The 26896-nt window shown below is 48.9% G+C and overlaps 1 protein-coding gene across 1 annotated transcript in view; it reads right to left on the bottom strand.

Annotated features, from left to right (window-relative positions):
* Nucleotides 1–5938: 5938 nt before the first annotated feature.
* CCBE1 (collagen and calcium binding EGF domains 1) overlaps nucleotides 5939–26896 on the bottom strand; it is a 221330-nt gene continuing 200372 nt past the window's right edge. Inside the window, exons 6-11 of the mRNA XM_065932838.1 lie at nucleotides 24855–24958; nucleotides 16166–16286; nucleotides 11458–11597; nucleotides 11342–11377; nucleotides 10575–10610; nucleotides 5939–9678 (exon numbers count right to left, since the gene is read on the bottom strand). Of these exons, the coding sequence (XP_065788910.1) occupies nucleotides 9418–9678; nucleotides 10575–10610; nucleotides 11342–11377; nucleotides 11458–11597; nucleotides 16166–16286; nucleotides 24855–24958 (698 nt within the window). The 3' untranslated portion in view covers nucleotides 5939–9417. The remainder of the gene's footprint in view (nucleotides 9679–10574; nucleotides 10611–11341; nucleotides 11378–11457; nucleotides 11598–16165; nucleotides 16287–24854; nucleotides 24959–26896) is intronic.

Raw genomic sequence — 26896 nt, forward strand, 5'->3', positions numbered from 1 at the left:
TGCCAAAAAGCTCCAGGAGGATGGGGATTATGATTCTTTGCTCCCCTGAGTCTGCTGTGCACAGTGAAGTGTGTGGCAGACAAAAAGCATTTGATAAATATTTGCTGAAGAAAAGTTAGATGTATAAACATAAACTAATTTGCGGGGTGTTTAAGGCACCCTGATGAAGAGTGCTACATAATGCTTAGAAATAACCTGTCATTATGTAACTCCACCTCCCAAGGCCCAACTGATGAGAACTCCCTTCTTATCTTCACATAAGGGAACTTCAGCTACCATGCATGGGGCTTTTCCCCCAAACTCTATTTTAACCTCTTTTTTAGGTAGTCAGCTTTTTTTCCCCTCCAAAGGAAACTTCACATGGAATTCTAATCTCAAACCAAGTGAAGGCTGAATTGTTCACGGTGCCGTGGGAGTTGCAGGGGCCGGGGTGGTGGTGGGCGGGTGGGGCATGCCCTCCCAAGCTTCCCCCTAAAGCATCTCCAATGATCCTCAGAGAGTCCCGGGTTTGAAAACCCCACTATGGGGGTCCCAAGGGATCGCCCCAACTTGGGAGGTGAGCCTCTGAGACTTAGATTTGGTGGAAGCTGCATCCTAAGACCTTGGCTCAGACTCAAATGCGGGGACCACACCCAGCATCCAGGGGTAAGCCTACCCACAATGCAGGTTCTGGCTCCTAAGAGAAACTTCTTTCTCCATCACTTTGTATGCAGACTTCTTCAGGACTGGGTGTCAAGACAAAACACAGTGCGACCATGTAAGAAAAATAACTTTGTTGTTAGGCATATATAATCTTACCAAAAGCGCTTCATAGTATCACATCCATGACTGAATACTAGCTCAACTGTTACATGGACCTGTTATAATGAACATAGCTACTGAAGTGTATGGCTAGGCACTGGAAATGAAAATGGAGTCACAACACACACGGAATTCCCCGGGGTGCTTGCTTTGAGGATCTCACATAAAGAATGTGAGGCCCCTGGGGGGGGATGTGTAAAAGGGTCTTTCTTCCCTAGGATATCTCTAAGGCGGCATTTGTTGCAGGAGCATGTGAAGTCCAAGATTTTATGCTTTAACAATTACAGTCATGTTTTTTTTTCGCAAATGGAAAATTATTTTTTGATTTCTTGGGAAACATACATGCGGACTGTGCCAGGAAAATTTCCATCTGTTTCCCCGAACTCATTATTAAAAACTTGAGATGGCTCTATTCTACTAGTTGTTTGGCCTGGATTCCTGTGGATAAACTTCCTTTTCAGGGAAGGTTATCTGAAAGATGTCAAGGTTACTCACTGAGGCTGCTCTGTGACAGGCTGGAGTGGGGGACGGGGGAAGTGAGGAGGGATCTTCTGTCAACCCAGGGAGATGCCGGGCGCCCAGTCATGAAGCATACCGTCCCGTGTGTGCCTGGCGGCAGGCTTCGGGGGCCAACAGTCAAACCACAGCCACAGCCAGGGACCCTCTGCCTGGTATCTGGAGGAGTGACACCCCCCCTCCCCCACACCAAATGCCAGCGTGCACTTGTTATTTGCCTGCTTGGCTGTGAAACCCACTTGTCTGAGTTTATACGGTAGAAATGACTTTAGTTGGCCAGTTCATTCCGTGGCAGGTGTTAGAATTAACACAGGACAGACAAGACAGCATTCCTTTAGCACCGCCCCAGGCTTTCGCATTGTGAAGCTTGTAATGTCTCCCTCGGCAGTTGGAAAGGAAGGAGGATTTTCTTAAACTAAAATGTACCCCCTCCTATTTTGGATAGGAGAATTTTATGTCCATTGCTTTCTGAAACAGAGTCAATCTATAAAGTCCTATTCTAAGTTCTAGTTATCAGCGTACAAAAAACTGAAGTCAACATTTCTGGGAAAGACCTTTCCCTCCATGAAACACAAAACAGATTACTCAGACTAACAAATTTTATGCCCCCTTCCCCCCCGAAAGCCTATTCTATTAGGTTATAAGCAGAAGTCCTGTTTAGACAGTGAAGCTTTGGTTTTCCATCCATAGCTAAAAGATACATTCGGAATAACAATGCATTATTATATCTTATCTTTGAAAAATATAATTTGGGTATACAGAGTATATATTTTATCTTACGGTAGTAGTCCAAGCTTTGGAAATCTGAGGATAAATAATTATTTTACAAGTTGTCCGATCCAGCAGATTGAGATGATAAAATACAGGTTATTGTGTATTTTGCTAGAAAATACTATTCAGAATCATCTCATAAATCCCAGATATTTCCACCTTCCATTCATTCTGTTATTCCATTCATTCCATTAATATATTATCCCAGCTTTTTGGCCAAACACGCAGTTTAGTTGCATTTTATGAGTACTCAATAATATAGAAGGAAAAAAATGATATTTCTACATACAGTTCACTGTTTAAAAGGTAATAAAATTCCTCATTAAAAAAATCAAAGATGAAGCTCATTTCTCTTAGAGCCTATGCATAATTTTTTTTTTTTTTTTTTTAGCATTCATCCATCCACACACTTTAAATACTGCGTTCCACAAGCAGGCAAACATTAAATACATTCCAGATGGGAATCAACATCTGCTGAGTTCATCTCTGGGAACCCGGGCTGGGTGAGGGCTTCTGCTGTGAAGGTTAGGTCCTGGAGAGGCTGAAGGGGGCAGCAGGGACTCCAGGAAAGGAGCTCTGAGCAGGCGTCTGCGTTCAGCTGGAGCGTTGGGGTGGGCAGCCGCCAGGGACTTGGTGCAGGGAAGGAACAGAGGAGTCACGTGCTGGTGAAAAACTGGACCTGCTGGTTGATGGAGCCCTGTTTCTAACAGGGAGGGGACGAGGGAAGGAAGGCTGGTGTCGCTTCAGATTTGCACACGTGGCCCTTCCTGTCGTTCTGAAGGAAGCCTGAGAGGTGGCAATAGGAACCGCCACCGTGATTGTCTTTAGACAAGCTCTCCCAGGAGAGTGAACTGATGGCGGCGTTCAAGGAGATGAAGAAAGAAAATTAAACACAAACCACCGGGAGATTCTGGGGGACACTGCGGGGTGAGAAATGGGAACATAAACAAAGAGAAGCTGCAACAGTGGTCTCGTGATGCTCAACACACGGGCAGAGGTCTCCTGAATGGGTCCATGAAACACCATCCTGGGTGTCAAACGACAAAGCAGATATGAAGGAGCCTGTAAGCTGCCCCTTAAGGCCACGAGCTCCCCCAACAACATTCCAAAGGGGCAGACACTCCTGCAGGTCCCTTGAGCACTTGCTCCTGGGGATCCAGAGAAAGCCTTTTCCGGAATGAGGGTCCCTCTAGGACCCAGAGGTGTAAGAGCAAACACGACTCCAGGGGAGCTTTGGGCATAGAGTTTCCAACAGCTTCCTGTGTTTGCTGGGGAGGGGAAAGCAAGAAGAGCTACAAGAACCGGAACTTGGACTAAACTATGGAAAATTAAGGAAAAGTGGGAAGGGTGGGAAGGAAAGTTTTGGCAAACGAAGAAGACTGTTGTTTTTCCACTCCCCATTCAAGAGGTCTTTCAATTATGTATTATTTTCAATATGCTGGCAAGCTTGGCTGGCCCCAGACAAGGGCTTCTAATTCCTGTGCTTCATTGCCCAGTTGCGTCTGACCCTTTGTGACCCCGTGGACTGTGGCCCGCCAGCCCCTCTGTCCCTGGGATTCTCCAGGAGAGAATACTGCAGTGGGTTGCCATGCCCTCCTCCGGGGGATCTTCCCAACCCAGGGGTCAAACCTGGGTCTCCCGCACGCAGGCAGATTCTTCACCCTCTGAGCCACTGCGGAAGCCCAGGAAAACTGGAGTGGGGAGGCGGGCCCTTCCCCAGGGGCACTTCCTGACCCAGGAATGGAACTGGGGTCTCTTGTATTGCAGCTGGATTATTTACCAGCTGAGCCACCAGGGAAGCCCTCAGTTTACCTGCTTCTGTGATGCAGAGGTGCCCCTGCCCAAGGCTCTCCTCTCCACCCCTAACCATCACCCCACTCCCAGGCCAACAACTGAAGCCAAGCAACCTCCTTCCAGCCCTGAGACCTGCCGTCCATTGAGTCAACCTGGGTCACAGCCTAAAGGCCTCTGGCGGGCGCTGGTTCACAGCCAGGAATCTCCGCACCTCTCCCCAAGGGTCAGGTACCTTTATTTAACAAATAATCTTGTGATTTACTAAGCAAGCCCACTCACTTGATCAAATATTGGGTTGGCCAGAAATTTCTCGAACATTCGGGAACTTTTTGGCCAGCCCAGCAGCTTTAAAATGCCCTGGCAAACCAGAAACTCACTGTTCTTATGTGAGTCAGGGCACTGCAGTCACTCACTTTTTATCTTGAAGACAGGATTTATTCCTACAGCGAGAGTAACTTTCGTCTTTGAATAGGATAGTCATAGACAAGTGTAGCATGAACTCTTAACAATCACGCCTGTGCGTGATAAACTGCTTCAGTCGTGTCTGACTCTGTGCAACCCCAAGAACAAGTAGCCCGCCAGGCTCCTCTGTCCATGGGGTTCTCCAGGCAGGAATACTGGAGTGGGTTGCCATGCCCTCCTCTGGGGTTCTTCCCAACCCAGGGATCAAACCTGCACCTCTGACATCTCCTGCATTGGCAGGTGGGTTCTTTACCACTAGCGCCACCTGGGAAGCCCTTAACAGTCATATCTGAGTGTTAATAATGGCCGCTTACAGGGCAGTCTGTGTGGGACTGTGATTTTTCTCCATCTATTCTAATCTCCACTCCTCTTCTCTCTTTAATCAAAATTACAAAAGTATTAGTTGCCCAGTTATGTGCAACTCTTTGCAATCCCATGGACCGTAGCCTGCCAAGTTCCTCAGTCCATGGGATTCTCCAGGCAAGAATACTGGAGTGGGTTGCCATTCTCTCCTCCAGGGGATCGTCCTGACACAGGGATGGAACTCGGGTAAACGAGGTTGTGTAGGAGGATAGAATATTTTACATCTGTCAGATTGACGAGGAAAAAGAATCATCCACTGAGGTAAATATATATTGTCATCTCCCCCTTTTCACTAAAAATGGTTAATTTTGATATGGAGGTGTAGTAGTCTATCTTGGGGCGTGCATCTATATATTTTTTTAAATAAGTAAAGTAATTCTGGAATGACTGTGAGGAGAGACCCCACGTCCAAGGGCGAAGGAGAAGCCCCAGCAAGATGGGAGGAGGGTGAATTCACATTTAGACTCAAACCCCATTCCCACCAGAGACGCGCAGAGCGCTCAAACCAACCTTGTGTGCGCACCAGGACCCAGGGACCCCACAAGACTGAGACAGAGCTGTGTGTGAGCGTCTCCTGAGGAGGTCCGGGTCAGCGCTGGCCTGCCGCAGGGGCGGGGGCTCTGCTGCAGCAGACCTGGGCATGGCAGAAGCCCTCCTGGAGGAGGTCGCCATTCACCCACCACAGAGCCGCCAGAACTTACACGGGACTGGGGAACAGACGCCTGGAGGCACAGCAGACCTTGTGCGCCAGGACCCAGGAGAAAGGAGCCGTGACCCCACAGGAGACTGACCCAGACTCGCCGTGAGTGTCCAGGAGTCTCCGGTGGAGGCGTGGGTCGGCGGTGGCCGCTGCAGGGCTGGGGGCACTGAGTGGGGCAGTGCCTGCATGGAGCCTTTTGAGGGAGGTGACATTATCTTCATTACCTCCACCACAGCTGGGCCCCAGGTCAAATAATAGAGAGGGAACACAGCCCCGCCCTTCAACAGAAAATTGGATTAAAGACCTACTGAGCATGCCCTACCCATTGCCGCACCACCCCCCCCCCACCCCCAATCAGAGCAAGACCCAGTTTCCCCCTCAGTCAGTCTCTCCCATCAGGAAGCTCCATAAGCCTCTTATCCTTCTCCATCAGAGGGTAGACAGACTGAAAACCACAATCACAGAAAACTAACCAGTCTGATCACATGGACCACAGCCTTGTCTAACTCAATGAAACTATGAGCCATGCCGTGTGGGGCCACCCAAGACGGACAGGTCATGGCGGAGAGGTCTGACAAAACGTGGTCCACTGGAGAAGGGAATGGCAAACCATTTCAGTATTCTTGCCTTGAGAACCCCATTAACGGTATGAAAAGGCAAAAAGATAGGACACTGAAAGATGAACTCCCCAGGTCAGTAGATGCCCAATGTGCTACAGGAGATTAGTGGAGAAATAACTCCAAAAAGAATGAAGAGATGGAGTGAAAGCAAAAACAACACCCAGTTGTGGATATGACTGGTGATGGAAGTAAAGTCCAATGCTGTAAAGAGCAATATTGCATAGGAACCTTGAATAGGTCCATGAATCAAGGCAAGTTGGAAGTGGTCAAGCAGGAGTTGGCAAGACATTTTTAGGAATCAGTGAACTAAAATGGATGGGAATGGGTGAATTTAACTCAGCTGACCATTATATCTACTACTGTGGGCAAGAATTCCTTAGAAGAAATGGAGTAGCCATCATAGTCAACAAAAGAGTCCGAAATACTGTACTTGGATGCAATCTCAAAAACAAGAGAATGATCTCTGTTCATTTCCAAGGCAAACCATTCAATATCACAGTAATCCAAGTCTATGCCCCAACCAGTAATGCTGAAGAAGCTGAAGTTGAACGATTCTATAAAGACCTACAAGACCTTCTAGAACTAACACCCCAAAAAGATGTCCTTTTCATTACAGGGGACTGGAATGCAAAAGTAGGAAGGCAAGAAATATCTAGAGTAACAGGCAAATTTGGCCTTGGAGTACAGAATGAAGCAAGGCAAAGGCTAGCAGCATTTTGCCAAGAGAACACACTGGTCATAGCAAATACCCTCTCCCAACAACACAAGAGAAGACTCTACACATGGACATCACCAGATGGTCAACACTGAAATCAGGTTGATTACATTCTTTGCAGTCAAAGATGGAGAAGCTCTATACGGTCAGCAAAAACAAGACTGGGAGCTGACTGTGGCTCAGATCATGAACTCCTTATTGCCAAATTCAGACTTAAACTGAAGAAAGTAGGGAAAACCACTAGACCATTCTGGTATGAACTAAATAAAATCCCTTATGATCATACAGTGGAAATGACAAATAGATTCAAGGGATTCGATCTGATAGACAGAGTGCCTGAAGAACTATGGATGGAGGTTTGTGACATTGTACAGGAGGCAGGGATCAAGACCGTCCCCAAGAAAAAGAAATGTAAAAAGGCAAAATGGTTGTCTGAGGAGGCCTTACAAAAAGCTATGAAAAGAAGAGAAGTGAAAGGCAAAGGAGAAAAGGAAAGATATACCCATTGAATGCAGAGTTCCAAAGAACAGCAAGGAGAGATAAGAAAGCCTTCCTCAGTGATCAGTGCAAAGAAATAGAAGAAAACAATAGGATGGGAAAGACTAGAGATCTCTTCAAGAAAATTAGAGATACCAAGGGAACTTTTCATGCAAAGATGGGCTCAACAAAGGACAGAAATGGTATGGACCTAACAGAAGCAGAAGATATTAAGAAGAGGTGGCAATAATACAAAGAAGAACTATACAAAAAAGATCTTCATGACCCAGATAACCACGATGTTATGATCACTCACCTAGAGCCAGACATCCTGGAATGTGAAGTCAAGTGAGCCTTAGGAAGCATCACTATGAACAAAGCTAGTGGAGGTGATGGAGTTCAGTTGAGCTATTTCAAATCCTAAAAGATGATGCTGTGAAAGTGCTGCACTAAATATGCCAGCAAATGTGGGAAACACAGCAGTGACCACAGGACTGGAAAAGATCAGTTTTCATTACAATCCCAAAGAAAGGCACTGCTAAAAAATGCTCAGACTACCACTTGATTGCACTAATCTCACATGCTAGCAAAGTAATGCTCAAAATTCCACAACCCAGGTATCAACAGGACGTGAACAGTGAACTTCCAGATGTTCAAGTTGGATTTAGAAAAGGCAGAGGAAGCAGAGATCAAATTGCCAACATGTGTTGGATCACTGAAAAAGCAAGAGAGTTCCATAAAATCATCTACTTCTGCTTTATTGACTATGCCAAAGCTTTTGACTGTGTGGATCACAACAAACTGTGGAAAATTCTTCAAGAGATGGGAATACCAGACCACCTTACCTGCCTCCTGAGACATCTGTATGCAGGTCAAGAAGCAACAGTTAGAACTGGACGTGGAACAACAGACTGGTTCCAAATTGGGAAAGGAGTACGTCAAGGCTGTATATTGTCACCCTGCTTATTTAACTTCTATGCAGAGTACATCATGAGAAATGCTGGGCTGGATGAAGCACAAACTGGAATTAAGATTGCTGGGAGAAATATCAATAAACTCAGATATGCAGATAATACCACCCTTATGGCAGAAAGTGAAGAAGAACTAAAGAGCCTCTTGATGAACGTGAAAGAGGAGAGTGAAAACGTTGGCTTAAAGCTCAACATTCAGAAAACTAAGATCATGGTATCTGGTCCCATCACTTCATGGCAAATAGATGGGGAAACAGTGGAAACAGTGAGAGACTATTTTGGGGGGCTATAAAATCACTGCAGATGTTGATTGCAGCCATGAAATTAAAAGACGCTTGCTCCTTGGAAGGAAAGTTATGACCAACCTAGACAGCATATTAAAAAGCAGAGACATTACTTTGCTGACAAAGGTTCGTCTAGTCAAGGCTATGGTTTTTCCAGTAGTCACGTACCAATGTGAGAGTTGGATGATAAAGAAAGCTGAGTGCCGAAGAATTGATTCTTTTGAACTATGGTGTTGGAGAAGACTCTTGAGAGTCCCTTGGACTGCAAGGAGATCCAACCAGTCCATCCTAAAGGAGAGCAGTCCTGGGTGTTCATTGGAAGGACTGATGCTGAAGCTGAAACTCCAGTACTTTGGCTACCTGATGGGAAGAGTTGACTCATTGGAAAAGACCCTGATGCTGGGAAAGATTGAGGGCAGGAGGAGAAAGGGACGACAGAGGATGAGATGGTTGGATGGTGTCAGTGACTCAATGGACATGAGTTTGAGTAAGCTCTGGGAGTTGGTGATGGACAGGGCGGCCTGGTGTGCTGCGGTTCATGGGGTCACAAAGAGTCCGACATGACTGAGAAACTGAACTGAACTGAAAGTAACATTTTCTTAGAACTCTTGCCCCCTCTTTGATAGTCTGCCAAATTTTAAGATAATGTGAGTACCTAATTCAGAAATTAGAAGTCCCTGGAAAAGAAGGAGTTCAAATAAAAGTTGCCCTGTAGATTCCCCAGGGGAAGCACTGAAATCAATCATTTCATTCCTGGTGTCTTTAGGAGGAGACTCTGGAAACAGTGTCTGGAAGAGGAGAAGTAGGAAGAAGAAACGGAAAGAGTAAAGAAAATAAAAAATGTATCTTTTTTTAGGTCTCCAGGGATGTTTTGATTTTGTTCTTTGGAGAATTTCACTGCAGGGGAAAACACTCTTCCTTTGGCAAGAGGATGTGGGATGCACTAAGGATAGAAGTCTCTGGGGGCTCCCAAGTCTCTTGTCTCAGTTCTTCCCAGGGAGTCATCTCCGGAGCCCACGTCCAGGGTCTCCAGAGGGCTGGAAAATTCCTGAGGTAACGGGAACTCCTCTGCTGAAGAGTGAGTCCGGGACTCCTCTGCTGAAGGGTGAGTCCGGTGCCCGAACACCTTTTCCTGCAGCTCGGTGATGTCGTTACGGATTTCCGCCAGCACGATCAGCAGGAAGTCGAAAGAACCGGGGGGTCCCTGCACAGGAGAGAGGGGTCAAACCAGACGACCAGAGACCCACCCCTCGGCTGACCCAGGGCTCCCGGGGGCGCCGTGGTCGCTGCCCTGCGTCTGCTGGGGAAACGTCAGGCCCGTAAACAGCAGCTGGCGGCTGCCGCCCTGTATTGCTTCGCCTCCCGGATGCGCTCTGGCGGCACACAGACTTCTCCTAGCTCTCAGGCTCCGTCAAATCTGGTAGAATGACGGAATCTGAGAGTGCCCCTCCTAGGCTAGCTTCCAAAGAGCCCTGGGAGGCGGAGAGCAGTGGGTAAGAGGCTGCGGTTCTCTTGGATTTGAACCTCAGCTCTGCCACTTCTGATGCGGTAAGACACCCCTGGAAACAGACTTAGGACATACTAGGGTTTTGAATCTTAAGACATTCCAAATAAGGATTGTCGTGATTGCTGCTTTGTCGCTAAGTTGTGTCCAAGTCTTTGGCCACCCCATGGACTGTAGCCCGCTAAGTTCTGCTGTCCATGGAATTCTCCAGGCAAGAACACAGGAGTGGGTAGCCATCCCCTTTCTCTAGGGGGTCTTCCAAACTAGGGGATCGAACCCACGTCTCCTGCGTTGGCAGGTGGACTTTTTACTGATGAGCCAGCAGGGAAGCACAAATAAAGATTAGCCATGACAAAAACAAACAAACAAACAAACAAAAACCCCCCCAAAAAAACCCTAGGAAGTGGATTTGTAAAACCCAACCAGCTGCAAAAGGCTGGTGTGATTCTTCCTGTAACCACGGAGCTCTCTGTGACCGGGCTGAGCCACAGCTACAAGGGGCCGGCTGTTGCTAACAAGACCGACTAGGAAGGCTTCCCTGAGAGGGAGCCCTGAGCGTGCTGCCCTGGGGAAGCAAGACAGGCGGGGCTACTTACTGGAGACCCTCTGGGACCCGGTGCGCCTCTTTCCCCCTGAAAACAGAAGGGTCAGGGTTAGCGCCTGGACCACATGGGTGCCACCACCCCCGCCTCCATTTAGACCCCACCACTACCATCTCCCCGCACAAGACAGCAAGTCTCTCCTATGGGAAGCAAACGTCAGCTTCCCGCTGCACTCTTGGGGCCGCTGCTCTCAATCGAAAGGCTTGAGTCAAGTGCCTCTCATTTCCATTTCCCCCAAGGCCATGTGTTTTCCAACCAGATCTGAAAGGAGGGAAGCTGGTATTTCCAGGCATCGTGTGGAATAGCTTAGAAGCATCTAAAGTAACTCACACTGACTTTATGAGGCCGGTGGGGCAGGCAGCCCCCCAGAGCGAAACCACCCACTTGCAGAGACTGGAGCTTCTCCTGTTCTTGACTTAAACACAGCAAAGAAATTAGGAACACACGTAAAACAGCCCCACCGAGAAGCCTGGCTAAACAGAAAAACATGCTACCATGACATCCAGGAGGTGTAACGTTTATAGGGGTCGTCTTTCTTCCAAGTGGTTTCTGCGGCTGTTTTTGTTATTATGGTTGTTCCATATCTTAAGAAAATGGTTTTTTAGATTTTCCTCCCAGCTTTGGGGACAAAAAGTATATCTGTGTCTCAACTTGGCCACATGCAAAGGGGGACAGTGAACCATGCTTGAGCTCCAGGTGATGCCTGCAAGGAGGCGGTGGCTGAGGACCCGAGGCGCGTAAGGACCACTCGGAAGACTTACCTTAGAGCCGTCTCTCCCTGGGGCGCCTGGTGGACCCTACAAAGCAAAGGGACCTCATTTAGCAGAAGGAACACGCGTTCCCCAGCCACAGGTGGGAGCTCTGATGAAATACTGACCACAGGGCCCCTCCGGCCTTGCTTAATGTGGGACAGGTCAGGAGACGGTCCCACAGGTCCCATCGAGCCCCGCGGGCCAGGCTGCCCGGGGGGGCCTGGGATCCCCGGGAAGCCGGGACTCCCCTTCGGTCCTGGAGAGCCTGCAATCAAAGAGCACCTCGTTAGTCTACAGCCCGGGAGGAGGACGAGGACTCTGGCTGGCTGACAGTCCAGGCGCCCCTTGCAGCCATTTCTCTTTGCACTCTGACCTCTGCCTTCTGACCTCTCCACTGAGATGTCCCATAGGCATTTTGAACATGACTAAAAATTGCCGTCCGTCCCCATCCTTTCTCCAAAACATTTCTTGTATTGAAATGCTGTTGACTGACAACGTGTTAGCCTCCGGCGTTCAGCCAACCGACTCAAACTTCCCACTCCTTTCACGGACCTCCCATCCCCACCCGTTCAAGCCAGAAACTTGGGAGTCTACCTATAAATTCCTCTATTTCCATAAGCTCCTCATCCAATCAGTGACCATTTCACCTCTTCAAAGTCTTTCACCTCCTTTAAGCTCTTTAATTTCACCAGTCTCGGGACCATCTGCCCTCGGAATCCCCCCATCCCTGCAGGACAGTGGCCAACGCAGCTGGGGAGCGGCTGGGGTACAGGTTTCAACCGAGGGGGACCTGCCTCTGAATCGTGGACAAGCTGCCTGACCTCTGTGAACCTTCGTTCGTCATCTGTAAAGCAGGGCTAATAAGAATCTGCCTCAGAGAGCAGTTGGGCTGTTGTTTAGCTGCTACATCGTGTCTGAATCTTTTGTGATCCCATGGACTGTAGCCAGCAAGGCTCCTCTGTCCAAGTGATTTCCCAGGCGAGAAAACTGGAGTGGGTTGCCATTTCCTTCTCCAGGGGATCTGCCCACCCCAGGGATTGAACCTGCATCTCCGGCACTGCAGGCAGATTCTTCACCATCTGAGCCACCAGGGAAGCCCGTAAAACAACTGCATACCCACTGCTCGCCCCTCACCAAAGTAACAGTATCCTACCATCGAAGGAATCTGAAAACTCAGAGACCACAGTAGAGGTAGAGTCAGTGGCAACACACCCAAACGTGGCTCAGTCATTCATTAAATTGACCCAATTCTTCTTGCGAGCAGCCTGCGTACCCGTCTCCGGGAGTAATTACTATGTACCCAGTCTTCACTGTTCCTCTGCAAACAGTATCTGGTATTCAGAGCAACATTTTAAGGCACATTATACAAAACTCAAACCAACACCCAAACAAAACTACTCTCCTCAAATTTAAACAACTCCAGACTACTCTCCTCAAAATCAAACAACAAAATCAAACAATTCAAGAAATACAGCAATCAATAGAATCAGACTCAGAGGCAACCCAGATGTTAGGGTTACCATACAGGGACTTTAAGATAACAACCCATGTTAAAGGTGCGAGAGGAAGACAGTTTGCCCGAACTGATGGGAGAATTTCAGCTCTAGTTTTGCTTTTGCCATCTGTGCTTCTGGTATCATATGCAAGAAATCATTGCCAAGGTCGTGAAAGTTCTCACCTATGTTTTCTCCTAGGAGTTTGATAGTCTCAGGTCTTACATTTAGGTTTTTAACCCATTTTGTATACGGTAGAAAGCAAGGGTCCAACCTCATTCTTTAGCATAGGGAAGGATGCTGTGTTTTAACCCCGTTTTAGACAGTCAACTTTATGTGGGCATGGTTAATACACTCTCAGAGAAGCCCAGGTACAGAAAAGGCTGTTCAGTAGATGTTTCACGTCAAATGACTTTAATGAAGGGGCTGGGCTGATTGCTGTGCTGTCACTATTTCTCAGTGATGTATTCCTGAGCGCTATACTGATTCCCCTCTTTCAAATGCACACAGGAGTTCCTTTTTGATGGTACACGGCTCCTACAATTGGCAGAACACAGTGATAGAATGGAATGACTTTCAGGCACTGGAAAACAAAACAAAAAACCCCCAGAGACTTCAGACCTAGCATATTGGGAAGTCTTTTCTAGCTCAAGAAATAATTAAGCCAAGACTTAATTATTCCATCCAAGTATGTCTCAACCCCCTCTCCTCTAAATGCTGGTTCCAGGTACATCCTTGAAAGAGTTTACCTGGGAAGGGGACCAGCTCCCTCTCATAACAAAATACTTCACCTCTAAAAACACAAGGACAGGCTGGAGATCATATCTTACCTTCATTTAGGCAATCAATGAGCTTTAGAGATCGCCACGTCGGGTGCCTTTAAACTGTGGGGCTTTGATGAGCCAATGCCAGCACCTTCCATGTCACAGGGAGGGGCGGCGAGCAGCCCCCACTCCACATCAAAGCCAGAGGACTCCAACCTAGTGGAGCTTCCTGGCTTGGCGCCCCAGGCTGTGATTCATCAGACTTCGGGACTGGAATGTTAGTTAAGGGGAAGAGAGTCCAGTTCTCCCTCTAGCTGCCCTAACACATTGCAGTGGACAGCATCACACAGCACGCTGCTAGAAGCCGGGAGGGAGACGGAAACAGGACCGGGGAGAAAGCAAGGGCATTCCCAAAGCGAGTCCTCAGTGACTCTCTGCCCCGGCAAGGCCCCGGGCAGCCCACACGATGCCAGAAATGAGAAGGCAGGACTGGTATGGAAAGCCCGCAGGTCATTCATTAGGAAGAAAGAGGCCAGTGGCTCCCCTGTTCCTCGAGTGTCCGTGTTGGAGTGACATGCAGACTGGCCCGGGGATGAACTTTCTCCAGGGAAGCAGAGCAAGAAGATTTCCGTAGAGAAGGTCGGAGAACACTGTGCTGAGAATCTGTTTATAAGAAGAGACCCAAGCTTCCTCAGGAGCAGCGAGAGGCTGCCTGTGTGTGGTGTCTGCCGGAGGAAAGAAGTCAAGGGAATGAACAAGGGGAGAAACCAAAGTCTTGGACCAGCTTTTGGTCTCTGTACAGACGGAGCCCCAGGAGTCTGGGTTTTGATGGAAACTGGGAGATGAAGATATTAGTGGAGAAGAAAACACACAGCTTAGAAAGCGTTTTTTGAGCCAATGTTGCTGCTGACCGTCCATCCTAAAACCTGCCCATGTCCTTCCATGGTCCTACCTTTCATGTCCGTCCACGTCCAGCTTGAGCCCCAAGTCCCCCAATCACTGCAGGCTACACTGATCTCTCTCTTCTTTAAGCTTCCACGGCTGGAAGCACCTGAACTCTTTACTTGGGGGCAGACAGGGACTGCTTTATTCTGCTTGCTTTCATTCCGTGTGCTTTGTTGTCCCCATTAAAATGTCAGGAGGTCACTCACAACACCCAGCTCACTGCTAAACGATGAGCAGCGGGGATAAGATGTTCAAGTCTCAGAACATATGCTAACCCTAATAATATTTCCTCCACTAGTATGGGGAAAAAAATACTGATCTACCTATGGGGAGACTCATGATAAAAGAGAAAACGTCCTGTCACTGTTTTCAGTTCTTCTTGTGTATTTCCCGATGGAAAGACAGGATGTTTGGGATTTTCTTCAACGTACAGGGGGGAATCTCCAAGACGGTATGCTGAAGAAGCCAGACAAAAGAACAGATTCCTTTTCACGAAGTTCTGGAACAGACAAAACTGCAGCGACAGAAAGCAGGTTGGTGGTCACCTAGAGCCGAGGATGCAGACTGCCAAGGGTACAAGCGCACTTTCTGGGGGTGATGGGAAGTTCCTACATCTGGACGGAGACCAGATACACGGTGGTGCTTAGTGAGGCCTTGAGACACGGTGCACGCAGGGCTTCCCACCGGCTCAGCAGTAAAGAATCGGCCTGAGACAAAGACGGTGCAGGAGACGCAGCATCGATCCCTGGGTCGGGAAGATCGCCTGGAGGGGGAAATGGCAACCACTCCAGTGATCTTGCCTGGAGAATCCCATGGACAGAGGAGCCTGGCGGGCTGCAGCTCACAGGATTGCAGAGTCAGACACGACTGAAGGGAAGGGGCACGCACGGAGTGCAGGCGTATATGAAAACTTGTCTGACTGTGACTTGCGTACATTTTACTGTACAGAATTGTATCTCAGCGAGGGTGACTTAATAAAGTGAAACATAGAGACAGATATAAAAATAAATATCAATGTACACGTGTTCACAACTAACAGAAGGAGGAAGAGAGAGGATTGGAAAACAGTGGCCCGAGGCTGGCCATGAAACGTGAGAGCAGGTGATAAGCCCAGAGGTGTTCAGTACACCATCCGACGTTCATACATGCTAGTGTTAAAAATAGTTTTCATTTTGTTTCCCTGTAACTTAATAACGATCTTTAAGACTCTGGTCCAGTCCAGGACGATGCCTTTTCCCCCTGATGACTGTTGGTTATGATGGTTTCTCAGGTTTGTCCAATCTTGGCACACAGGTGTGTGAGTTCCCTGGACCCTGGCTTCTGCTCCCACCCATGGAAGCTGAAGAACTCCGCCCCATCCCCACTGAATGTGAGCTCCTGGCAGGCTCTGACTGGTGAACCCACCACCCTTTCATGCTCCTATTCACACTCACTTCCCTGGTGGCTCAGCTGGTAAAGAATCCACCTGCAATGTGGGAGACCTGGCTTTGATTCCTGGGTTGGGAAGATCCCCCGGAGAAGGAAAAGGCTCCCCGCTTCCGTATTCTGGCCTGGAGAACTTCATGGACTGTGAATGGACTTGCAAAGAGTCGACACGGCTGAGTGACGCTCACATTCATGTTCATACTCACCAGGGGGGCCCTGGCCCCCAGGCAGGCCAGGAGGACCCGGAAGGTAGGCGTTTGAGGCCAGCGCCTTGTGACCAGTGATGTACTTGCCCAGGTCGGCAGCGCTGTTGGGGAGCAGGGCAACCTGCAACGAGAAGAGGGACCTGGGTCAGGAGACGGTGCCGGTCCCACTGCAGGCGGCCACGCGCTGCGCTCGTGTGGTCTGCAGAGGCTTCACAGCCTGTCCCGGCTCCTTTCCCCTTATCCAAACCCGTCAGAGCCAGAAGGGCTGGAGAGATCCTCCTTCTAAACCCAGAGGCCTTCCAGTCAACACAACTTGCCTGAGATCGCTCAGCTGCCTAGTTAGGGTGACCCTGGATCGGCTCCAGTCTGCCTGAATATCACTGAACTCATGAATATCGTAATTAACATAGTCGATCTGCTTCAGGCTTTCAGCTTGTTAAGCTCTTTATGTATCAAATATTTGAGAAACTACTACATGCCAGGCACCATGCTCGTTTCTAAGGCGACCACAGTAACTAAGGCATGGTCCTGGCTCTGAAAGATCTCAGCCGTGGGAGCCAGGAAAACATGGCTCACAGGTCACCTGCAGGCTCAGCTGGTTGGGAAACAGTGACTGTGACGGTTTTAAAACATGTCCTCAAATGTCAGGGCACTCCTGCCTTTAAAAGTGTTAGTCGCTCAGTCATGTCCAACTCTTTGCGACTCCATGGACTGTAGCCCACCAGGCTCCTCTGTCCATGGGATTCTCCAGGCAAGAATACTGGAGTGGGTAGCCCTTCCCTTCTCCAGGGGATCTTTCCCAACCCAGGGGTTGAATGCGGGTCTTCTGCATTGCAGGCAGATTTTTTTTTACCATCTGAGCCACCAGGGAAGCCCTTTAAAAGGTGAATACTAAATTTCCACCCGCTGTGCTTAGGTGCCTAATGAACAGAAAAAGACAAAAGCGACGGAGTGTGCCTTCTGAGACAAGGTCTTAAAAGACTTTGTGCCCCCTTCCCCACCCCCACCCCGCCCGCTCAGTTCAGTTCAGTTCAGTCGCTCAGTCGTGTCCGACTCTGTGACCCCATGGATCGCAGCACGCCAGGCCTCCCTGTCCATCACCAACTCCTGGGGTTTACTCAAACCCATGTCCATTGAGTCAGTGATGCCATCCAGCCATCTCACCCTCTGTCGTCCCCTTCTCCTCCTGCCTTCAATCTTTCCCAGCATCAGGGTCTTTTCAAATGAGTCAGCTCTTCGCATCAGGTGGCCAAAGTATTGGAGTTTCAGCTTCGGCATCAGTCCTTCCAATGAATACTCAGGACTGATTTCCTTTAGGATGGACTGGTTGGATCTCCTGCTTTCTCTCTCTCAGATTTCAGGGGCTCATTCTATGAGAAGCCAGAGGAACCTCAGACATGAATGATTTTTGCATTCCTCAAGGCCAGGAATCAGTGAGACTTTTGATAAGAACTAAATGATTTGAACGCCCATTTCCTCATGGGAAATATCCGCCGTTAGAACTGGGAGGATTACACCAGTGTGTAAAGGTGTCCAGGAGAGGAGCTGGAACATATAAGTGGGAGTGAAAGTGTCCGTCGCTCAGCTGTGTCTGACTGTCTGTGACCTCCCGGACTGCAGTCCACCAGGCTCCTCTGTCCACGGGATTCTCCAGGCAAGAATACAGGAGTGGGTGGTCATTTCCTTCTCCAGGGGATCTTCTCCACCCAGGGACTGAACCCAATCTCTTGCATTGTAGGCAGGTTCTTTACTGTCTGAGCCGCCAGGGGAATCCACACTAAGTGCTTGGTCAATGGCAGTTCTAGCCTCTTCCTTCCAGAAAGCTGATTCAGGGGTGTAATCCAGGGCAGACTGTGCTTCTGAGGGTCAGAACCCTGAGTGAAGGGAGTTTATAAGCAAAAGTTCTCTAATGAGAGGACAGAGGGGGCAACACTGGTCTCTGAAGGCTGGTGCAATGCTATTAATCGCTTCCAAGAGGAAAACGGAAATGTGAATCTCACGTGTGGGCTTTGGCATCAGGCAGATCTATGTTTAAGTCTCAGTCCTGCCACATTAAAGATGCTTGCTCTCTGGAAGGAAAGTTATGTTAAACCTAGACAGCATACTGAAAAGCAGAGACATCACTTTGCCGACAAAGGTCCATCTATAGTCAAAGCTATGGTTTTTCCAATGGTCATGTATGGATGTGAGAGTTGGGCTGTGAAGAAAGCTGAGTGCCAAAGAATTGATACTTTCAAGCTGTGGTGCTGGAGAAGACTCTTGAGGGTCCCTTGGGCCGCAAGGAGATCAAACCAGTCAATTGAAAAGGAAACCAACTCTGAATATTCATTGGAAGGATTGATGTTGAAGCTCCAATACTCTGGCCACCTGATGTGAAGAGCTGACTCATTGGAAAAGACCATGATCCTGGGAAAGATCGAGGGCGGAAGGAGAAGGGGCAGCAGCAGAGGAGATGGCTGGATGTCATCACTGCCTCAATGCGCTGGAATTTGAGCATGCTCTGGGAGATGGTGGAGGACAGGGGAACCTGGCGCGCTGTAGGCCGTGGCGTTGCAAACGACTGAGCCACTGAACAACAAATTGCTACGATCCACCTGCAGGATCCTGGCGAGCTGCAGAACCTGATTTTCTCGTCTATAAAACAAGGATCATAATATCCACCTAAGAAGGGCTGCTGGGAGGATGAAAGTGGTGAAAGTCTTGAATGTGCCTGGCTCAGCGCCCAGACTAATAATCGCCAGCAGCTACGATCACAGACACAGTGCTGATGCTCTTGCGGGACGGGGTGCAGGGGTGGGGGTTGCTCCTGGCTGTTTGTAGGTAGCGGGCTGACTCTGGGTAGGTTCCTTCGCCTTTCCAGATTCTCATCTTCACGTCTATAAAACTAGAGGTTCAGGTGCTCGGGCCTGGTGCACTGGGAGGACCCTGAGGAGTCGGGTGGGGAGGGAGGTGGGAGGGGGGATCGGGATGGGGAATACATGTAACTATATGGCTGATTCATGTCAATGTATGACAAAACCCACTGAAATGTTGTAAAGTGATTGGCCTCCAACTAATAAAATAATATTAAAAAAAAAAAAAAAAAAAAAAAAAAAAAAAAAACTAGAGGTTCAGACCAGACCACCAAGTCTTTGGATGAAAATGTCATAACCAAGCCCAGCCCACTCCACACCCTGTCCAGCTTTCTTTGCTTCCTTGTAAAGTTCATGAGGTGACCCCGTCAACATCGACCTCAGCTACCTGGCTGACCTCCTGCTGGGTAATTACCTCCCGGCTCCCCCAGTTAGACCTCTAAGTGTCCGCAGGACGAGCAGAAAGTAAAGGTGCTGGCGTCGTGGAGGCAGTCGTCCAGAAATCCTGGCTTGACATTCTATACACACACACACACACACACACACACACACACACACCCCAGATGGCGGGTTTGAGAGGGCGCTGGTGTTTGGGAAGAAGTTTGCAAGAAAAGTCTGCATTTCTCGTGGATTCCAGTCAGTGGAATTACAGATATCAGTATCTCATGCTAGCCTTCGTAATAATGCACCTACCTCACAGGGCTATTGGGACAAATGAGGTCCGGCCTGTGAAGCACTTTATTAGCACTTATAATTCATGTTTCTTATATTCTGGAGCACATTTACAGAGCTCTTTCTAGGTGGCAGGGACTATTCTAAGCCCTTTATAAATACTTACTCACTTGATGATTATGATGTCCTATGTAGTACGTATTACTGTTATCTTCTGTTTCTAGAACTGTTGACACAGACAGGTCAAGTCACTTACCCAGGGTCACAGAGCCAGAAAGTAGTGGGGCTAGGGCTTAAACCGAGCCCGCCTGTTTCTGGAATCTGTGGTCCTCACCACAACACCCAGCTGCCTCTCCTATTACTCATATTTGGCAAAGCAACCTGCAGTCCACTTCATATGGATCAGTCTTCCCAGGCCTCCCGAAAGACCCATTGTACAGAGCAGCTAGACTGAGGCCGCAGAGGAAAGCACTGAGAAGCTGCCGTCTGCTGGCACAAAAGGCAGCGAGCGAACACAGCCGCTGGCTTGCCAAGCTGCTCGTGCCTGGGAAACCTCCTTGGTCTCTGGCTTCTGAAGCTTCTGCTGCCGGCACCACCCCACCCGGCCATGTGGACTGACTTCTGCCATGGGCTTGTTTCTCAGCTAAGACAGGAAGCTCATTTAAGGCAAATCTTCATCGTGTGCCTTCTTGTCATTCATCATCTCCCAGCCCGTCACAGGCCACGGCAGGCGTTCACCGAACTCACACGCTTCCCTTGACTGCTCTGCAGCAATGCGGCCTCAACTCAGATCATCTCTGCTATAGGGACACGAGGTCCTGTTAAAAACTCGCTCCTTCCACTGTGTCTGTGTGTCTGTACATATATACACGCCACAGTTTCCTTATCCGTTTGTCTGCTGATCGACACTTAGGTTGCCTCCATTGGTTATTGTAAATCACGCTGCTATGAACACTGGGCAGGCATGTATCTTTCTGAATTAGTGTTTCTGTTTTCTTTCAAAGCGTCAGTCAGTCAGTCATATCTGCCTCTTTGCAACCCCATGGGCTGTAGCCCATGAGGCTCCTCTGTCCGTGGGATTTCTCAGGCAAGAATACTGGAGTGGTAGCCATTCCCTTCTCCAGGGGATCTTCCCGACCCAGGGATTGAACCCGCGTCTCCTGCATTGCAGGAAGAGTGTTTACCATCTGAGCCTTTGTTTTCTTTGGAAATGCAAAAAAGAATGAAAATTTGTCATCTGCAGCGACATGGATGGACTAGGAGAGCATTGTGCTAAGTAAAATAAGTGAGAGAAGGCCAGATACTCTCTGTGATCACTTACAGGTGGAACCAAAGCATAAAGCAAATGAACGAATAGAACAAGATGGAAAGCTACCAGATACAGAGAGCAAGCTGGCGGTCACCACTGGGGCGAGGGACAGGGTGGGGGATAAAGAAGCACAAACCACTATGAATAAAACAAACAAACTACAATAGCGCATGGTGCAGCGCAGCGGATATGGCCAATATTTCATAATAACTTAAAATGGAGTAAGACCAATAAAAATATTGACGATGTTGAGCACTTGAAACCAACACAACATTGTAAATCAACTATATTTCAGTTAAAAAGTCAAACCTAAAAATTTCTCCACAACATTAAAAAACATCATAAATTAAAAAACTGGGCAAAAAAAAAAAACTGGTCTCCTGGCTCAGATTTTCCCTCAGTGTTCTGATGGGCCTGAGACCCCTCCCTGCAAGTTACATGATGGAATCGTTACACCATTTTCAAAAAAACATTTTTAATTGGAAAATAAAAGCACAGAGTCTGGGGACTTGCCTGGTGATCTGGTGGTTGGGACTCTGTGCTTCTAATGCAGGGGCCACAGGTTCAAGTTCTGGTCGGGAAACTAAGATCCCACGTGTGCTGGTGTGGCCAGAAACAAATGAATTTAAAAAATGTACCCAAACAAAGCAAAACAAAACCCCCACAAATGTGTATCTCAGTGAAATCTTATAACACAAACGCCCTTTTAATGAACACCTAAGTCAAAAACCAGAACTTTGTCCACAGGCCCTGATCCAATCACCCATCCTTCCCCCCAAAGTAACTACTATCCTGATTTTAATCACTTCCTGTGCTTTAAAAAATAATTTATGACCCAACTGTGCAGACCTAGATGCTACGGTTTAGTCTTGCCCACTTAAAAAAACAAGGCACTTTTAATCTGCTTTAACCTGCAGGGCCGCCCCACTGTTCCTGTCCTCAGCCTCAGCCCATCAGGAGCCTAGGGCATGGGCCCTGCAGAGTCTGCCACAGTCAGGATTTCGCTGACTGCGCCCTCATGGTGTCGTTCAACCCATCTGCCCACGGTTTTACACTGTGGGGTTGGCCACGGTGCAGGACACCCGGTAAGCTACTTCGGAGCCGAGGTGGATGTGGGCAGGTGCCCCACGCTCTCCTCGAACAGAACAGATGGCATCACAGTAGTGAGAGGAGGTTAACATGCAACCGACAAGCCCCGCGGCAGCACAGGAGGAGGGGTCAGGAGACCTCGAATGAGGGTCTGCTCTGCCTCCCGGGCAGCGACTGCAGCTCTCTGACAACGTGGGCATCGCTGTGAGAATGAAACGGGGTCCTGGCTGTGAAACTGCCTCATCAGCTGCAGAATGCAGCACATTCTGCCAGGCACCTTTAAGGAGGCGTTGCTCTGGACGTTCGTGGTGGCATGGTGGGTAAGAATCCACCTGCCAATGCAAGGGACATGGGTTCGATCCCTAGTCAGGGAAGATCCACCGAGGGCGGAGCAACAAGCGCCTGTGCTGTGACTACTGAAGCCCGTGTTTCCTAGAGCCCGTGCTCCACAACAAGAGAAGCTGCTGCAAAGAGAGACCCTCACGCTGCAACCAAGGAAAGCCATGCACAGCAACGAAGACCCAGCACAGCCAAAACCGAGGTAAATAGGTAAAAAATGTAAAAAAAAAGGCTTGTTCCTTGTGAAGTTCCTTTAATGTCGGCTTTAGCTCAGACTTGCCACAATGGGCTTATAGAACTCGGTATGTGCGTGTTCAGTTGCTCACTCGTGTCTGACTCTTTGCGACCCCATGGACCGTGGTTCACCAGGCTCCTGTGTCCATGGGATTCTCCAGGCAAGGATACTGGAGTGGGCTGCCATTTCCACCTCCAGGAGATTATCTCAACCCAGGCATCGAACCTGGGTTCTCCTGCATTGGCAGGCAGAGTCTTCACCACTGAGCCACCTTCCGGAGAACTCGGTATAAGACAGACCAATTCCAGGCCAAAGCCCACGCCTGAGAGTCACTGCAGGGCTAACAAGCATTGTTGCTGGATCTGTGAGCAGCTCGCCCACAAGGGCCTTAAGGGGAACAGAGAATTTCAAGTTCTTCATAACATTTCTTCTGTCATGAATCATAAAACACTGCAGGGAGGTGAGGGGAAAGACAGACGGTGAATTAGCAGCTGAATCTCTGAGCCAGCGAGACTCAGCAGCACCGACTCTAAACATCACTCAGGCTAGAAGGAGCTTCTCCGCGGCTTTTGGATTCTTAATTCTCCAGAGAAGAAAACAGGGGGCAGCATCAGGCGCTGAGACATCCATCATTCACCAACTGCCTCCCTCAGGCCCGAATCCTCTGGCCTATGAAATGCAAACTTCATCCACGAACTCTTTTCCAGACTCAACTTGGTAAATACTGATACCAATCCAAGTTTCAACCTGAGGATATCTGTGTGGGGAGTATTATTTAGAACTCTGAATTTACACCGATGGACTTAGAAGGTTTTCTGCCTGGTCGATCAGATTACAAGCTATTTGGGAACTGGAACATCACACACATACATGCTTCTGTTAAAACTGTGAGATCTTCAACACCAGGGTACCACAAGCCGGCAAAGCCACTGATCGCGTCAGCCTACTGACCTGCCTGTTTCACGGGAAGCTATGGATCTCGCATGCCTGCATGTCTGTTGAACACAGAAAAGCAATACTGTCTAATCTTACCCTTTCGCCCTTTACAATAACTAGATGCCAAAGTTAAACAGATCACACACACCTCTTTGATGTACTAAGAGCCTTGAGGGGAAGCAATTAAATAAACAAACTAGCAAGTTTATGTTTTACCAGCAGAAGAGCAATTTCTGAGCTGCTGACAGACTGGTGAATTCACTGACCTCAGGTATAATAAACACCGTCGACCTGGGCCTGCGACAGGATTTCAGGGTTATAATCCCCCCCAAGGGGCATTCCTCTCAGCACAACGACATTACTAGAAATCTGGTCCAGCAGGCATGCGTGGGAGCCTCAGACAAAGGGAGTCAGTCCTCTCCCTCGGGGACACAAGGTCCTCAAATCACGGCTTTCCCGGGAGCGTGGAGCCCAACGTACAGGCTCTAACTTTTAAATGTGAAAAATAAAGCTGCTACAGAAATTCATCACCAGCCGTGGAAGTTTATAAAGAAGCTGTTTTCTATTGATAAAACACAGGCAAATGATGACTGTACGCTATCCTAATTGGGAGAGGGCCACGCGTCGGGATGTTCATTTCACAAAAAGCCGCACCAATCACAGTTCATTCTCCGATTCTCCTGGGCCCCTTACGGAGCAGTCTATTCTACTAGTAACTGCTTTTGAACTGTGCTTCTGGAGAAGATGCTTGCGAGTCCCTTGGACTGCAAGGAGATCAAACCAGTCCTTCCTAAAGGAAATCAACTCTGAATATTCACTGGAAGGACTGATGCTGGACCTGAAGCTCCAAAACTTTGGCCACATGATGCAAAGGGCTGACTCATTGGAAAAGACCCTGATGCTGGGAAAGATTGAAGGTAGGAGAAGGGGACGACCGAGGATGAGATGGTTGGATGGCATCACTGACTCAATGAGTCTGAGTAAACTCCGGGAGTTGGTGATGGACAGGGAAGCCTGGCGTGCTGCGGTCTGTGGGGTCGAAAGGAGTCGGACATGACAGAGCGACGGAACAGCCACCACCACCAACCCCCGGCCTTCGCTGTTCTGTTGAACTATAATGAGCCCCGAGGGTGGCTGGGCAAAGCGTTCCAGTCCAAACCTGGTTGGCGCCAACCTCAGGGAATACCCAGTCAAGCCGTGGCGGACACTCTCTTCTTGCTCCCAGACGCCCTGCCCTCTAGCGCGCCCGGCACGTACCTTCTGCTTCAGCTGCAGCACCGTCTCCTTCACCTGGTGGAGCTCCTTGCATGTGGCACAGCAGGTGGCAGCCTGGACCGCGTTCTCCGCCTTCTCGTCGTGCCCTGAGGGAGGAGACGGACTCGAGTCTGCCTGCAAGGCTGCGGGCACCCAGACCCCAGGAGACCACGTCAGGAAGGGCGGTCCCGGTGGGCCGGCTGATGCCAAACTCTGCAAGGGATGGAGGCTGGCGCTTTTATATGTCTCGGGTTGCCGACGGCATGCCTGGCTCACGGGGTCAGCGGAGGGGACCCCCCTACACTTTGGGCTCAGCTGTTCCCACGTAGTCACCCTAGCACCTTCCTCCACGTGTGAAAAAGTGAGCCATGGCCCTTTCACACGAGGCAGGCTCTATCAACCCGACACGACTCACACTCCCCTCTAAGAGCCAGCGTTCACAAGCCGTAAATCATCTCCCAAACCCAGTCGACAGGACTCTGATGATCCAGCTGTTCAAAGGGAGCGTGGCCAGGCTAGACGGGGTCCCAGACCAGGGCTGGGCGCTGAGACGTGATGTCCACGGAAGATGCGCCAGGCGCCTGGGCACAGCCCATCCAGGGCCAAATGGGATGGGGCCCAGGCAGGTCCCAGTGCTGTTTTGTAGAGCATCGGCAGCACCATGAGCTTTCTGAAAAATCACATTTCTCTAAGGAAATGCTAAATGGTGACACGATCTAGTATCTACACACCCTTCATGCTGTGTGGCTTAGTCGCTCAGTCCTGTCCGATTCTTTGCAACCCCATGGACTGTAGCCCACCAGGCTCCTCTGTCCATGGGGATTCTCCAGGCAAGAACACTGGAGTGGGTAGCCATGATCTCCTCCAGGGGATCTTCCCAAATCAGGGATTTAACCCAGGTCTCCCTCATTGCAGGCGGACTCTACCTTCTGAACCACCAGGGAAGCCCAAGAATACTGGAGTGGGTAGCCTACCCCTTCTCCAGCGGATCTTCCCGACCCAGGGAGCGAACCGGGGTCTCCTGCACTGCAGACGGGTTCTTTACCAAGGCAGCCTCTTTCTATTTTTTTATTTTTTTTAAAATTTTTTATTTTTCAGTGGGTTTTGTCATACATTGATATGAATCAGCCGTAGAGTTACACGAATTCCCCATCCTGGTCCCCCATACCACCTCCCTCTCCACCCGACTCCTCTGGGTCTTCCCAGTGCACCAGGCCCGAACACTTGACTCATGCTTCCCACCTGGGCTGGTGATCTGTTTCACCACAGATAATATACATGCTGTTCTTTCGAAACATCCCACCCTCCCCTTCTCCCACAGAGTCCATAAGTCTGTTCTGTACTTCTGCGTCTCTTCTTCTGCCCTGCATATAGGGCCATCATTACCATCTTTCTAAATTCCATATATATGTGTTAGCATACTGTAATGTTCTTTATCTTTCTGGCTTACTTCACTCTGTATAATGGGCTCCAGTTTCATCCATCTCATTAGAACCGATTCAAATGAATTCTTTTTAACAGCTGAGTAATATTCCATGGTATATATGTACCACAGCTTCCTTATCCATTCATCTGCTGATGGGCATCTAGGTTGCTTCCATGTCCTGGCTATTATAAACAGTGCTGCGATGAACATTGGGGTGCACGTGTCTCTTTCAGATCTGGATTCCTCAGTGTGTATGCCCAGAAGTGGTATTGCTGGGTCATATGGCAGTTCTATTTCCAGTTTTTTAAGAAATCTCCACACTGTTTTCCATAGTGGCTGTACTAGTTTGCATTCCCACCAGCAGTGTGAGAGGGTTCCCTTTTCTCCACACCCTCTCCAGCATTTATTGCTTGTAGACTTTTGGATAGCAGCCATCCTGACTGGCGTGTAATGGTACCTCATTGTGGTTTTGATTTGCATTTCCCTGATAATGAGTGATGTGGAGCATCTTTTCATGTGTTTGTTAGCCATCTGTATGTCTTCTTTGGAGAAACGTCTGTTTAGTTCTTTGGCCCATTTTTTGATTGGGTCATTTATTTTTCTGGAATTGAGCTTCAGG

Source organism: Muntiacus reevesi, chromosome 4, assembly GCF_963930625.1.
Source record: "Muntiacus reevesi chromosome 4, mMunRee1.1, whole genome shotgun sequence".
Taxonomy (NCBI): domain Eukaryota; kingdom Metazoa; phylum Chordata; class Mammalia; order Artiodactyla; family Cervidae; genus Muntiacus; species Muntiacus reevesi.